General features: G+C 56.9%; 1 protein-coding gene and 1 pseudogene across 1 annotated transcript; both read right to left on the reverse strand.

Annotated features, from left to right (window-relative positions):
- Positions 1–893: 893 nt before the first annotated feature.
- LOC136296530 (PHD finger protein 7-like) lies at positions 894–4,885 on the reverse strand (annotated as a pseudogene).
- A 1,032-nt stretch (positions 4,886–5,917) lies between these two features.
- On the reverse strand, positions 5,918–11,224 carry LOC136296531 (PHD finger protein 7-like). The gene is given in 11 exon segments (XM_066195668.1): positions 5,918–6,042; positions 6,648–6,818; positions 6,973–7,091; positions 7,238–7,351; positions 7,566–7,703; positions 7,705–7,746; positions 7,748–7,921; positions 8,002–8,126; positions 8,584–8,675; positions 9,003–9,113; positions 11,113–11,224. Coding segments are annotated over 11 exon segments (1,323 nt in total).
- Positions 11,225–13,779: the final 2,555 nt, after the last annotated feature.

Consider the following 13,779-nt stretch of genomic DNA (forward strand, 5'->3'; position numbering starts at 1 on the left):
TGCTGGTGGGAGCGGCTGCGCCTGGGGGATGCCTGTGGTGATGTCTCCCTTTGGCTGGGCCTGTCAGCCCACGGTCCTCTCCTCCTTCTCCTGTCACGGTGACATCTTGAGCTGACGCTTCGATTTGGGGCCCAGCCTTGCTGGCGAGAGCGGTTTCGCCTGCGGTCACGACCAGCTCGTCTGGAATGGACCCTGTCCTCAGGGCCTGGGGAGCTGCTGAATGATGACCCTGACGTTGCCTCCCTCTGTGTCCTGCGGCTGCTAGGGTCCAGAGAGGAAGATGGCAGCAACTGCCATGATGCTGCACGTTGGCGTCTGCCACGGTTGCTGGTCTCTGGAGACACAGTGTGGTGAGCCCGACCAAACGGCCTCGGCAAGCCAGAGCTGGGGCCGATGGCCTCTGATTCTGCAGAGCGATGAGAAGGCCTCAGTCTCGACTGTCTGGTCAGGCTGGCGCCACTGAACTCATCCCTGGGGGCTGTTAGGGGAAGCAGGAAGGTCAAGGGCGCAGCAGGCCCAAGGCAGGCCGGGCCAGAGCAATGTCCCCGGCCCTTCAGGAACCAGCAGGCTCTGCCAAGCCTGATCTGGGCACTGACCCCAGCCCAGGGACACCCGGGTGATTTGCCTCGTACCTGCGCCAAGACCAGCACAGCTATCACACTCCCAGTTTCCCCTCCTTCCTCTCAGGCCAGAGCACCGCCTGTGGGTGCCCTCAGCAGCACAGGACGAGCACAGGAGCAGTTCCCAGGGCCTGGAGAAGCAAATGGGTTCGTGGCTCTGAAGACCAAGTGTCCCAGCACAGGATTGTCTGGCCAAGCTCTTCTGGCTCCTTCTCTTTCCAGCCCTTGTGGATACACGGGCTCCCTACAGAGCCTCCGGTGCAGCTTCCCAACTTACCCTTCTTCCTCTGCCTCCTCCCTGCCTCCGGGGTAAAGGCATTTCTTGGCATTGCACTGGCTGTGCCTCTCTCCTAGGTCGGCAAAGGCATCGTTGTCCTCCCATGTTGGCAGTCTGATGGAGAAAGGAAATGCTGATGAGTTTCTGCTGCCCTGCCCTCATGGAGGTACAGGATGTCCCTGCTCTTCCTCCAGTGCTTTTCCAAGTCCTGTGTGAAGCTGAAGCCCAGATTCACGGGATAGAGCAGGGCCAGGACTGCTGGGGCAAGGCCTAGCACAGCACAGCACTTGCACCCTCCTGTCTTTTGAGCCAGGCAAAGGACGCCAACCTGAAGGGGATCCGGATCCCCAGGATGAACATTTCTGTCAGAAATTCTTCGGAGTCTCTGCAGAGAGGGCAGCAGAGGCATAAAAGACCAGCGCGGATGGCCTGTGCCTGCACGGAAAACAGAAGCAGTGTGAGCGAGGCCCTGGTGCTGCTGAGCACCTGCTGTGCCCTGGGGCAGAGCGCATGGCTCCTACCTGGATGCAGTCCCTGTGGAACCAGGCCCTTTTGCACGCTGGGCACACCATGGTTCTGAAGGTCTTTCTGTCCTCCACAGGCTCCATGCAGATGGGGCATTCAGTGCCTGGCTCTGGAGTCACCTGCACGTCCTGCTCTGGAATGTGCTCAGGGCAGTAGGATCTGGGGGCACAGGGATGGGCAAAGTGAGAAATGCTGGGTCTTTCCCAAGGGGTGGCCAGAAGTGGAGAGGGGGTAGGTACCTGTAGGGGATTATGTAATGAGTGACACAGCCGCCTTCCTTTGCACAGGGCAGGTGGAACCATCTGTCGCAGTTTTGCCCACAGCACATGATGGTGGCCCCTCTCTGGCTGCAGACGTAGCAGTGCTGCCAAGAGCCAAGCAGCTCCATCAGCAGCAGCCTTGGGGCCTCCCCAGGCAGCCCCCACAGCTGCGGGCAGGGCTCAGCCACTGCTGGGTCTCAGCCCACAGAGCTGCCTGGTGGAGGAGGCTCCTGTGCCAGAGCCTCTGTGGGTCTGCTGGGAGCCAGACTTGTACCACAGCCGGCTGGATGGCCGGCCTTTCTTCCCTGGGGTCTGGGCAAAGCCCTGGTAAACCTCGCCTGGCACAAACCCACATACTCTTGTCAGGCTCTCACCTTCTGTGCAGCCCGCCTGACTGCAAGTTGGATATCTCGAGGCAGAAAGCCCAGGAGTCCAACACGTTCGTTGTCTTTTGGGAAAAGCAGTGTGGCGAAATACTGCAGGAAAGGAGAGGAGCTGATGAGGAGAGAGTGGCAGGGACTGCCCATTGCAATGCTGCAGCGAGTGCCCAGTGCCACTCACCAGGCAGAACACGTGGGCACAGAACCTGAACTTCTCCAGTTTGTCGCCACAGACGTCCGGGTCAGCCCCTGCACGGCGGCACAGCATGCATGCTGCAGGGAACAGAGCCAATGGCACCGGGCATCAGCAGCTCTGCGGGGCTCTTAGCCTGCAGCATCGGCCCCAAGGGCTGCTCTGTCCCTGCCTGCCTGCCTGGCTGATGGCCAGGGCTGGAGGCCTTGGAGAGCAGGGGCCATTGCGGGCACAGGTGTCCCAACAGTTGGCCCCTGGCCCAGCTGGGCCCCGCTTGGGCAGGAAGGAAGCTCCCAGCCCCGGCATGGCTGAGCAGCTCCTGCCTCCCCCTGCCTCTGCTCAGGGCCCCACGCTGTCTGCCCTGACAGCCCCTGGGCCAGGTTGTGAGAGGGCTGCTTGGCTCTCACCTGGCTCCCTGGCATCAGGGGCCTCCTGCTTCCTGTCACACATGGTGGCTGTCAGGGGTCGGTCCCTGTGCAGGAACACCACGGCCTCCTCCAGGTGCTGGGTCTCTCCCTCTGCGGGAGAATGAAGAGTGTCAGGAGTTTGCAGGACAGGCCCAGAGCCACGAGGGCACTACTCCCTGGTCAGCCCTGCGTGAGCGCTGCTCCTGTCCGCCTTCTCCACCCGTCGTGGCGTCGAGGAACGCTGCTGTCTGCTCTGTTCCTCCGCTGACTCTTGGAAGGGAAAGGCAGGTGAGCCTGCAGCACAGGCCCAGAGCCCCGAGGTGTGGGGCCCCTCTGGTCCCTGGGCACCCAGAGCCCGGCCCTGCCTTCTCCTCCCGTTGTCAGGTCGCACTGACACACGGCCTGAGCACAGCATTCCCTTTTGTGGCCCTGGTCGCACAGGTCACAATGGCCGCGCTGACATCAGCACGGTGCACCCAAAATTGGGGCAGCCATGGCCTCAGTCCCCCGCCACCCACTTGAGACAGCACCCTTGGCAACCGAGGTTCTGAGATGGGGCCGAGCCTTTGGTCAGCGCGGAACCAGGGCAGGGATTCCTGCAGCAATGCAGGTCAAATGCCAGGCCCTGGGGCAGCCATCAAGGGTGGCACTGTAGGCAGAAAGGTGCTGTTCAGGCAGTGCCACTCCTGGGCTCCAGCCGCGGCCAAGGGAAATCTCTGCTCCTGCCCCTGGCAGTCGGTTGCCCAGAGAGCTTGTGCAGGGTCTCTTGCACTGGAGAGATTCAAAACCTGCTCTAGGTGAACCGACATTTTCCTCAGGTCCTCTCTGGAGTTAACTAAGATGAACCTGATTTGATGCTGGTGCTGATCACCGTTGGGAACAGGAGATAAAGTTGGAGACCCCCACAGCTGCCTCCCAACTTCAATTGTCCTCTCATCCTATGAACTAACAACTTGGACATTTCATATTAAACGGAAGAATTAGTATTAAGGTCCTGAGAAGCATCATCTTTTACAGTGACTCAATGGAAACCTGGAGAATTCAATGGGAGTTTTCTGTGTGCATCTGACTGGAGAGCTTGCCACAGTCTTGGACTCAAAAGTCAGATGTGGGAAGATGCTTTTCCCACATGAAAGGAACTTTGCCGCTTTGGACCGTGCTTTCCTGCTTGCAAATAAATTGAAAGAAATCAAGAGAAGCACAAACAGTTCTCGTAGACCTTTCTCATTCATCTCTTTGCAAATGTGTGCCTGAAAAATCCAGATGAATGATTTCTAGAATTATCAGCGGGATCCCTGGGAAGTGGGGCAAGGGCTGATGAGCAGGGACATCCTGCACCTGCCTGATGCTGGGGCAGCAGTAGTTCATCCATTTTCCTGTCTCTGTGGGAGAACCACCTTGGGTGGCAAACCATGCCTTCATTGACTGGACAGGTGCACTTAGGGAACTTATAAGGTGCACTTACATACAGTATATAGTATACAGAGCGTATAAGGTCATGTTGTGATGTCCAGTCATGGAAACCACTACATCTCTGTATGTTCCAGGACCAGTTCCTTAACTGTATGTAAAGAAAGTCTTTGAGGCAAACCCGGAAAAACACTGGGAGCTCACCCTTGTGTCCCACCAGGGCCCGGGACATGGCATTTTCTACCACAGGAGAGACTGACAAGAGACTGAGCAAGCCAAGCTACACCCCACCAAAAGCATTTTCTGAATGTGCCACCTCTTCAAAACCGCAAGTGGTTTTATTGGTTAACAGGATTCATTTTTTATGCTCGTCAATACTTTGTGTGTTAAATGAACAGTTTATTTCACTCTTGTCCAAAGAACTCTTTTCCTCAAGCAGCTGGGGGAGGGGCCGCTTGAATCTGCTTTTCGAGGGACCCCTTTGGAAGTTTCCTGCCAAATTTGCCCTAAACCAGGAGAGTTGTTCTCAGGCAAAGGTTCCAACCAGATGATCATCTGGGGCCGAGTCCTGCACATCCTCTTTGTCCCAAGGTATTTCCATGGTTTTTTCCTCATTTGTTTTTTTGAAGGTCAAAACGAGTCTTTGAAATCAGCTGCAATATCATAATAGATTTCTTCAGACCCTTGAGGCAGTGCCTCACTCTCTTCTTTCTTCTTCCTTTTGGCTTTACTGACATGAGATTGTTCAAGGATAGCAGCACAGCGCACGTCCTTTGCAAAGACAGCTTCCCTAAGAGCCGCCTTGCTCTTCATGTCTCCCTAAACGTATCCAAGCTAAGGAGGGGTTCACGTTCAAGATTAAGCAGCGGGGAAACATCTGAGGTTGGAGTCTAAAGGCAGGAACGAGTGTCCTGCCTTTAATTAGCGACATCCTTAAGTGACTTTTCGCTTAGTACACGGTAACACAGAAATCAAGGCATTTAGCACAGATTTCTTTCCTGCCAACACTAACATCAAGAGCTAATATGGGTTCCTCACAGACCTGCAGATCTCAAGGTCCCTGTATTGACCTTTCTCACCTTCACTCACGGCAGCAAACAGACTAGAAAGCAAAGATGACACTATGTGCTTGTCAGGCTCCGCAGATATATGTGGGGAACCTGATGGTTCGTTTTAGGGATCACAAGGCGCAAAAGACACAGCGGGGGACAACTCAGTTTGCTCAATCAAAAATGCACCTTTATTTAGGGCCAACAAGTGCAATAGAAGGATTTGAAAGGAAATAAAGGATAGCGAGAAAAGAGAAAGAGGGGGTGGGTTAAAGCTACCAGCGCAGAGACGAAATCCTCGTGGTCCAGCCAACAGACCACGTTCTTCCGCGGGGAGATCTCAAAAGTGAGCGAGAGTCTCCAGGGTTTTTCTAGGTAACCGAAGTGAGGGGCACAGAGCCAAAGCAGGAACTACCAGGTTAAAGGTTGAATGCTCAGGAGCAAGCTGCAAGCTGTACCTCCGTCACGGACAGACCAGTTTGGACAGGTGGCCTGGGCTTGGTCCCTTGTGCCATTGTCCTTGCATTCTGTTCTCATGGGGCTAACCCTAACCCTAACTCTAACCCTAACGCAGTCCTCTGAGGCTTGGCAAGCCTTCCACCTCAGCCAGACCAGGGGCTCCTTTCAGAGTCTGGGGTCTCAGTCCTCCATCATTGGAGACAGTTGTGAGGCGTATCACATCCTTGAACAGACTCTGACAGTGCTGCTCGAGGTCTGTGCTGAGGCCCGACGTCACTGGCGGGAGCGGTTGCTCCTGCAGGACGTCCCCGACAGTGTCCCCCAGTGCCTGGGACCCTCAGCCCTTGCTGCTCTCCTCCTGCTCCTGCTCCTGCTCCTGCTCCTGCTCCTGCTCCTGCTCCTGCTCCTGCTCCTGCTCCTGCTCCTGTCCGTGCTCCTGCTCCTGTCCTGGCGACGCCTGGACTGGGCAGGTGGATTTGAGGCTCGACGTTGCCGGCGGGAGCGGCTGCGTCTGGGGCATGTCCCTGTCGGTGTCTCCCTTCCCCTGGGCCTGTCAGCCCTTGATGTTGTCCTCCTGCTCCTGTCACGGCAGCTCCTTGGCCAGACAGGTGGACTCTGGGGCTGACCTTGCTGGTGGGAGCGGCTGCGTCTGGGGGATGCCTGTGGTGATGTCTCCCTTCCCCTGGGCCTCTCAACCCTTGATCCTGTTCTGCTTCTCCTGTCACGCCCCGACCAGACTGCTGGGCTTAGGGCCCGACGTTGCTGGTGGGAGCGGCTGCGCCTGGGGGATGCCTGTGGTGATGTCTCCCTTTGGCTGGGCCTGTCAGCCCACGGTCCTCTCCTCCTTCTCCTGTCACGGTGACATCTTGAGCTGACGCTTCGATTTGGGGCCCAGCCTTGCTGGCGAGAGCGGTTTCGCCTGCGGTCACGACCAGCTCGTCTGGAATGGACCCTGTCCTCAGGGCCTGGGGAGCTGCTGAATGATGACCCTGACGTTGCCTCCCTCTGTGTCCTGCGGCTGCTAGGGTCCAGAGAGGAAGATGGCAGCAACTGCCATGATGCTGCACGTTGGCGTCTGCCACGGTTGCTGGTCTCTGGAGACACAGTGTGGTGAGCCCGACCAAACGGCCCCGGCAAGCCAGAGCTGGGGCCGATGGCCTCTGATTCTGCAGAGCGATGAGAAGGCCTCAGTCTCGACTGTCTGGTCAGGCTGGCGCCACTGAACTCATCCCTGGGGGCTGTTAGGGGAAGCAGGAAGGTCAAGGGCGCAGCAGGCCCAAGGCAGGCCGGGCCAGAGCAATGTCCCTGGCCCTTCAGGAACCAGCAGGCTCTGCCAAGCCTGATCTGGGCACTGACCCCAGCCCAGGGACACCCGGGTGCTTTGCCTCGTACCTGCGCCAAGACCAGCACAGCTATCACACTCCCAGTTTCCCCTCCTTCCTCTCAGGCCAGAGCACCGCCTGTGGGTGCCCTCAGCAGCACAGGACGAGCACAGGAGCAGTTCCCAGGGCCTGGAGAAGCAAATGGGTTCGTGGCTCTGAAGACCAAGTGTCCCAGCACAGGATTGTCTGGCCAAGCTCTTCTGGCTCCTTCTCTTTCCAGCCCTTGTGGATACACGGGCTCCCTACAGAGCCTCCGGTGCAGCTTCCCAACTTACCCTTCTTCCTCTGCCTCCTCCCTGCCTCCGGGGTAAAGGCATTTCTTGGCATTGCACTGGCTGTGCCTCTCTCCTAGGTCGGCAAAGGCATCGTTGTCCTCCCATGTTGGCAGTCTGATGGAGAAAGGAAATGCTGATGAGTTTCTGCTGCCCTGCCCTCATGGAGGTACAGGATGTCCCTGCTCTTCCTCCAGTGCTTTTCCAAGTCCTGTGTGAAGCTGAAGCCCAGATTCACGGGATAGAGCAGGGCCAGGACTGCTGGGGCAAGGCCTAGCACAGCACAGCACTTGCACCCTCCTGTCTTTTGAGCCAGGCAAAGGACGCCAACCTGAAGGGGATCCGGATCCCCAGGATGAGCATTTCTGTCAGAAATTCTTCGGAGTCTCTGCAGAGAGGGCAGCAGAGGCATAAAAGACCAGCGCGGATGGCCTGTGCCTGCACGGCAAACAGAAGCAGTGTGAGCGAGGCCCTGGTGCTGCTGAGCACCTGCTGTGCCCTGGGGCAGAGCGCATGGCTCCTACCTGGATGCAGTCCCTGTGGAACCAGGCCCTTTTGCACGCTGGGCACACCATGGTTCTGAAGGTCTTTCTGTCCTCCACAGGCTCCATGCAGATGGGGCATTCAGTGCCTGGCTCTGGAGTCACCTGCACGTCCTGCTCTGGAATGTGCTCAGGGCAGTAGGAGCTGGGGGCACAGGGATGGGCAAAGTGAGAAATGCTGGGTCTTTCCCAAGGGGTGGCCAGAAGTGGAGAGGGGGTAGGTACCTGTAGGGGATTATGTAATGAGTGACACAGCCGCCTTCCTTTGCACAGGGCAGGTGGAACCATCTGTCGCAGTTTTGCCCACAGCACATGATGGTGGCCCCTCTCTGGCCGCAGACGTAGCAGTGCTGCCAAGAGCCAAGCAGCTCCATCAGCAGCAGCCTTGGGGCCTCCCCAGGCAGCCCCCACAGCTGCGGGCAGGGCTCAGCCACTGCTGGGTCTCAGCCCACAGAGCTGCCTGGTGGAGGAGGCTCCTGTGCCAGAGCCTCTGTGGGTCTGCTGGGAGCCAGACTTGTACCACAGCCGGCTGGATGGCCGGCCTTTCTTCCCTGGGGTCTGGGCAAAGCCCTGGTAAACCTCGCCTGGCACAAACCCACATACTCTTGTCAGGCTCTCACCTTCTGTGCAGCCCGCCTGACTGCAAGTTGGATATCTCGAGGCAGAAAGCCCAGGAGTCCAACACGTTCGTTGTCTTTTGGGAAAAGCAGTGTGGCGAAATACTGCAGGAAAGGAGAGGAGCTGATGAGGAGAGAGTGGCAGGGACTGCCCATTGCAATGCTGCAGCGAGTGCCCAGTGCCACTCACCAGGCAGAACACGTGGGCACAGAACCTGAACTTCTCCAGTTTGTCGCCACAGACGTCCGGGTCAGCCCCTGCACGGCGGCACAGCATGCATGCTGCAGGGAACAGAGCCAATGGCACCGGGCATCAGCAGCTCTGCGGGGCTCTTAGCCTGCAGCATCGGCCCCAAGGGCTGCTCTGTCCCTGCCTGCCTGCCTGGCTGATGGCCAGGGCTGGAGGCCTTGGAGAGCAGGGGCCATTGCGGGCACAGGTGTCCCAACAGTTGGCCCCTGGCCCAGCTGGGCCCCGCTTGGGCAGGAAGGAAGCTCCCAGCCCCGGCATGGCTGAGCAGCTCCTGCCTCCCCCTGCCTCTGCTCAGGGCCCCACGCTGTCTGCCCTGACAGCCCCTGGGCCAGGTTGTGAGAGGGCTGCTTGGCTCTCACCTGGCTCCCTGGCATCAGGGGCCTCCTGCTTCCTGTCACACATGGTGGCTGTCAGGGGTCGGTCCCTGTGCAGGAACACCACGGCCTCCTCCAGGTGCTGGGTCTCTCCCTCTGCGGGAGAATGAAGAGTGTCAGGAGTTTGCAGGACAGGCCCAGAGCCACGAGGGCACTACTCCCTGGTCAGCCCTGCGTGAGCGCTGCTCCTGTCCGCCTTCTCCACCCGTCGTGGCGTCGAGGAACGCTGCTGTCTGCTCTGTTCCTCCGCTGACTCTTGGAAGGGAAAGGCAGGTGAGCCTGCAGCACAGGCCCAGAGCCCCGAGGTGTGGGGCCCCTCTGGTCCCTGGGCACCCAGAGCCCGGCCCTGCCTTCTCCTCCCGTTGTCAGGTCGCACTGACACACGGCCTGAGCACAGCATTCCCTTTTGTGGCCCTGGTCGCACAGGTCACAATGGCCGCGCTGACATCAGCACGGTGCACCCAAAATTGGGGCAGCCATGGCCTCAGTCCCCCGCCACCCACTTGAGACAGCACCCTTGGCAACCGAGGTTCTGAGATGGGGCCGAGCCTTTGGTCAGCGCGGAACCAGGGCAGGGATTCCTGCAGCAATGCAGGTCAAATGCCAGGCCCTGGGGCAGCCATCAAGGGTGGCACTGTAGGCAGAAAGGTGCTGTTCAGGCAGTGCCACTCCTGGGCTCCAGCCGCGGCCAAGGGAAATCTCTGCTCCTGCCCCTGGCAGTCGGTTGCCCAGAGAGCTTGTGCAGGGTCTCTTGCACTGGAGAGATTCAAAACCTGCTCTAGGTGAACCGACATTTTCCTCAGGTCCTCTCTGGAGTAATCTAAGATGAACCTGATTTGATGCTGGTGCTGATCACCGTTGGGAACAGGAGATAAAGTTGGAGACCCCCACAGCTGCCTCCCAACTTCAATTGTCCTCTCATCCTATGAACTAACAACTTGGACATTTCATATTAAACGGAAGAATTAGTATTAAGGTCCTGAGAAGCATCATCTTTTACAGTGACTCAATGGAAACCTGGAGAATTCAATGGGAGTTTTCTGTGTGCATCTGACTGGAGAGCTTGCCACAGTCTTGGACTCAAAAGTCAGATGTGGGAAGATGCTTTTCCCACATGAAAGGAACTTTGCCGCTTTGGACCGTGCTTTCCTGCTTGCAAATAAATTGAAAGAAATCAAGAGAAGCACAAACAGTTCTCGTAGACCTTTCTCATTCATCTCTTTGCAAACGTGCGCGTGAAAAATCCAGATGAATGATTTCTAGAATTATCAGCGGGATCCCTGGGAAGTGGGGCAAGGGCTGATGGGCAGGGACATCCTGCACCTGCCTGATGCTGGGGCAGCAGTAGTTCATCCATTTTCCTGTCTCTGTGGGAGAACCACCTTGGGTGGCAAACCATGCCTTCATTGACTGGACAGGTGCACTTAGGGAACTTATAAGGTGCACTTACATACAGTATATAGTATACAGAGCGTATAAGGTCATGTTGTGATGTCCAGTCATGGAAACCACTACATCTCTGTATGTTCCAGGACCAGTTCCTTAACTGTATGTAAAGAAAGTCTTTGAGGCAAACCCGGAAAAACACTGGGAGCTCACCCTTGTGTCCCACCAGGGCCCGGGACATGGCATTTTCTACCACAGGAGAGACCGACAAGAGACTGAGCAAGCCAAGCTACACCCCACCAAAAGCATTTTCTGAATGTGCCACCTCTTCAAAACTGCAAGTGGTTTTATTGGTTAACAGGATTCATTTTTTATGCTCGTCAATACTTTGTGTGTTAAATGAACAGTTTATTTCACTCTTGTCCAAAGAACTCTTTTCCTCAAGCAGCTGGGGGAGGGGCCGCTTGAATCTGCTTTTCGAGGGACCCCTTTGGAAGTTTCCTGCCAAATTTGCCCTAAACCAGGACAGTTGTTCTCAGGCAAAGGTTCCAACCAGATGATCGTCTGGGGCCGAGTCCTGCACATCCTCTTTGTCCCAAGGTATTTCCACGGTTTTTTCCTCATTTGTTCCTTGAAGGTCAAAACGAGTCATTGAAATCAGCTGCAATATCATAATAGATTTCTTCAGACCCTTGAGGCAGTGCCTCACTCTCTTCTTTCTTCTTCCTTTTGGCTTTACTGACATGAGATTGTTCAAGGATAGCAGCACAGCGCACGTCCTTTGCAAAGACAGCTTCCCTAAGAGCCGCCTTGCTCTTCATGTCTCCCTAAACGTATCCAAGCTCTGGAGGCGCCTGCACGTCCTGCTCTGGAATGTGCTCAGGGCAGTAGGAGCTGGGGGCACAGGGATGGGCAAAGTGAGAAATGCTGGGTCTTTCCCAAGGGGTGGCCAGAAGTGGAGAGGGGGTAGGTACCTGTAGGGGATTATTATTCCTTGGCCCAGGGCAGGTGGAACCATCTGTCGCAGTTTTCCCCACAGCACATGATGGTGGCCCCTCTCTGGCCGCAGACGTAGCAGTGCTGCCAAGAGCCAAGCAGCTCCATCAGCAGCAGCCTTGGGGCCTCCCCAGGCAGCCCCCACAGCTGCGGGCAGGGCTCAGCCACTGCTGGGTCTCAGCCCACAGAGCTGCCTGGTGGAGGAGGCTCCTGTGCCAGAGCCTCTGTGGGTCTGCTGGGAGCCAGACTTGTACCACAGCCGGCTGGATGGCCGGCCTTTCTTCCCTGGGGTCTGGGCAAAGCTCTGCAGTACAGTGGACAGCTGGGCTCGATGTTGCTGGCAGAAGTGGCCGTGTTGGGGGATGACACATCAGAGGATTACCCCAATGCGTCATCCCCCAGGGCATCTCCCTGCACCTTGGCCTCTCACACCTTGTTCCTGTCCTGGGGACTCCTCCATTGGACAGCTGGATTTGGGGCCCGATGTTGCTGGCAAGAGTGCTTTAGTCTGCAGTGAGGCCCAGCATGTCTGGAAAGGACCCTGTCCTCAGGGTCTGGGGACCTGCTGTATGTTGACCCTGATCTTGCCTCAACTCTACCAGCTGGATCTGCTGCTCTCCAGCGAGGAAAACTGGAGACCGCTCTGATGGTGCGTGTTGGACGCTGCCACGCTTGCTGGTGTCTGGCAGCCGAGACTGGGGAGAGAAACCCAATGGCACCGGGCTGCCAGGGCTGGGGCTGATGGCCGTGGATTCTGTGGAGCCGTGGGAAGGCTGCAGACCTGACTGTCTGGTCAGCCTGGGGCCATTGAACTCTGGCTCATGACTGCAGGCTCTAAGGAGGAAGCAGGAAGAAGGTCAAGGGCTCCCTGGGCCTGGGCCAGGCCAGGTGAGACCAGAGCAGTGTCCCCAGCCCTCCAGGAGCAGGTGGAGCTGCTCCTGCCCCGGGGCTACCAGCAGGAGCCACAGGTGGGATCTGCCAACACACTGGCACTGCTTGGCCATCCTCAGTGCATCAAGACAGTGACACCACAAGATAGCAAAATACTACTAACACCTGATTTAAAACAGCTGAGGGAAACCATAGGATTGAAAGGAAAAGAAAACAAAGGTGTGCAAAAAGATAAAGGGAAGACTGAAATATTAATAAGATGATATTAAGATGTGGCAATTGACTCATGCAAATGAGGAAGAGTTGTTGAGTCTGGTGGGGAGAAGTTCTGTTGGGGTTTGCAGTTCTTATGACAAGTAGTTTTGTTGTTCCAGTATGGTTTTGAACCCTTTTCTGTTCTCCCTCCAATCCTCCCCTCCCCTTTTGTGGTTACTGTCTGGCAGCTCCGGCTGACAGGGCTGTAAAAAATGTGGTGGAGGGCATATACTTGCGCCTTGAAAGAATCAGCAGGGAGAGGGAGGCCAGCTTCCTGGGATGTCTGGCAAGATAACATCCACCACCAATCAAGGCAGAATAAGAGCTCCACCAATGAAAGGCATGGAAGAACTGACTGACAGGCCTTGGGAGGAGTCAAGTTTACATAAAAGGATGAAGCCACAGACTGTGGGAGGTACTGGAAAGGACATATAAGGACTGCTCATGAATATTAATGAGCGTGATGCAATCTCAGGCCTTTAAAAGCCAGAGAAGCCATTCTGTGAGCCTGAGCCTCTGGTGAGCAGAAAGTGTTATGCTGCACTCCCAGCGCTGTCCGCTTTTGCTTTGTAATTTTAATGGCTGCTAAATAAATTTTATTTTCTCATTCCTGCCTGGGGTCTGAGTTGTTCATAACACTGTCAGACATGGCACCTGTCAGGGGTCGGTCCCTGTGCAGGAACACCGCGGTCTCCTCCAGGTGCTGGGTCTCTCCCTCTGCGGGAGAATGAAGAGTGTCAGGAGTTTGCAGAACAGGCCCAGAGCCACGAGGGCACTACTCCCTGGTCAGCCCTGCGTGAGCCCTGCTCCTGTCCGCCTTCTCCACCCGTCGTGGCGTCGAGGAACGCTGCTGTCTGCTCTGTTCCTCCGCTGACTCTTGGAAGGGAAAGGCAGGTGAGCCTGCAGCACAGGCCCAGAGCCCCGAGGTGTGGGGCCCCTCTGGTCCCTGGGCACCCAGAGCCCGGCCCTGCCTTCTCCTCCCGTTGTCAGGTCGCACTGACACACGGCCTGAGCACAGCATTCCCTTTTGTGGCCCTGGTCGCACAGGTCACAATGGCCGCGCTGACATCAGCACGGTGCACCCAAAATTGGGGCAGCCATGGCCTCAGTCCCCCGCCACCCACTTGAGACAGCACCCTTGGCAACCGAGGTTCTGAGATGGGGCCGAGCCTTTGGTCAGCGCGGAACCAGGGCAGGGATTCCTGCAGCAATGCAGGTCAAATGCCAGGCCCTG

Source organism: Chamaea fasciata, unplaced genomic scaffold (assembly GCF_029207755.1).
Source record: "Chamaea fasciata isolate MVZ Bird 193981 ecotype frontalis unplaced genomic scaffold, bChaFas1.0.hap1 SCAF_13, whole genome shotgun sequence".
Classification (NCBI taxonomy): domain Eukaryota; kingdom Metazoa; phylum Chordata; class Aves; order Passeriformes; family Sylviidae; genus Chamaea; species Chamaea fasciata.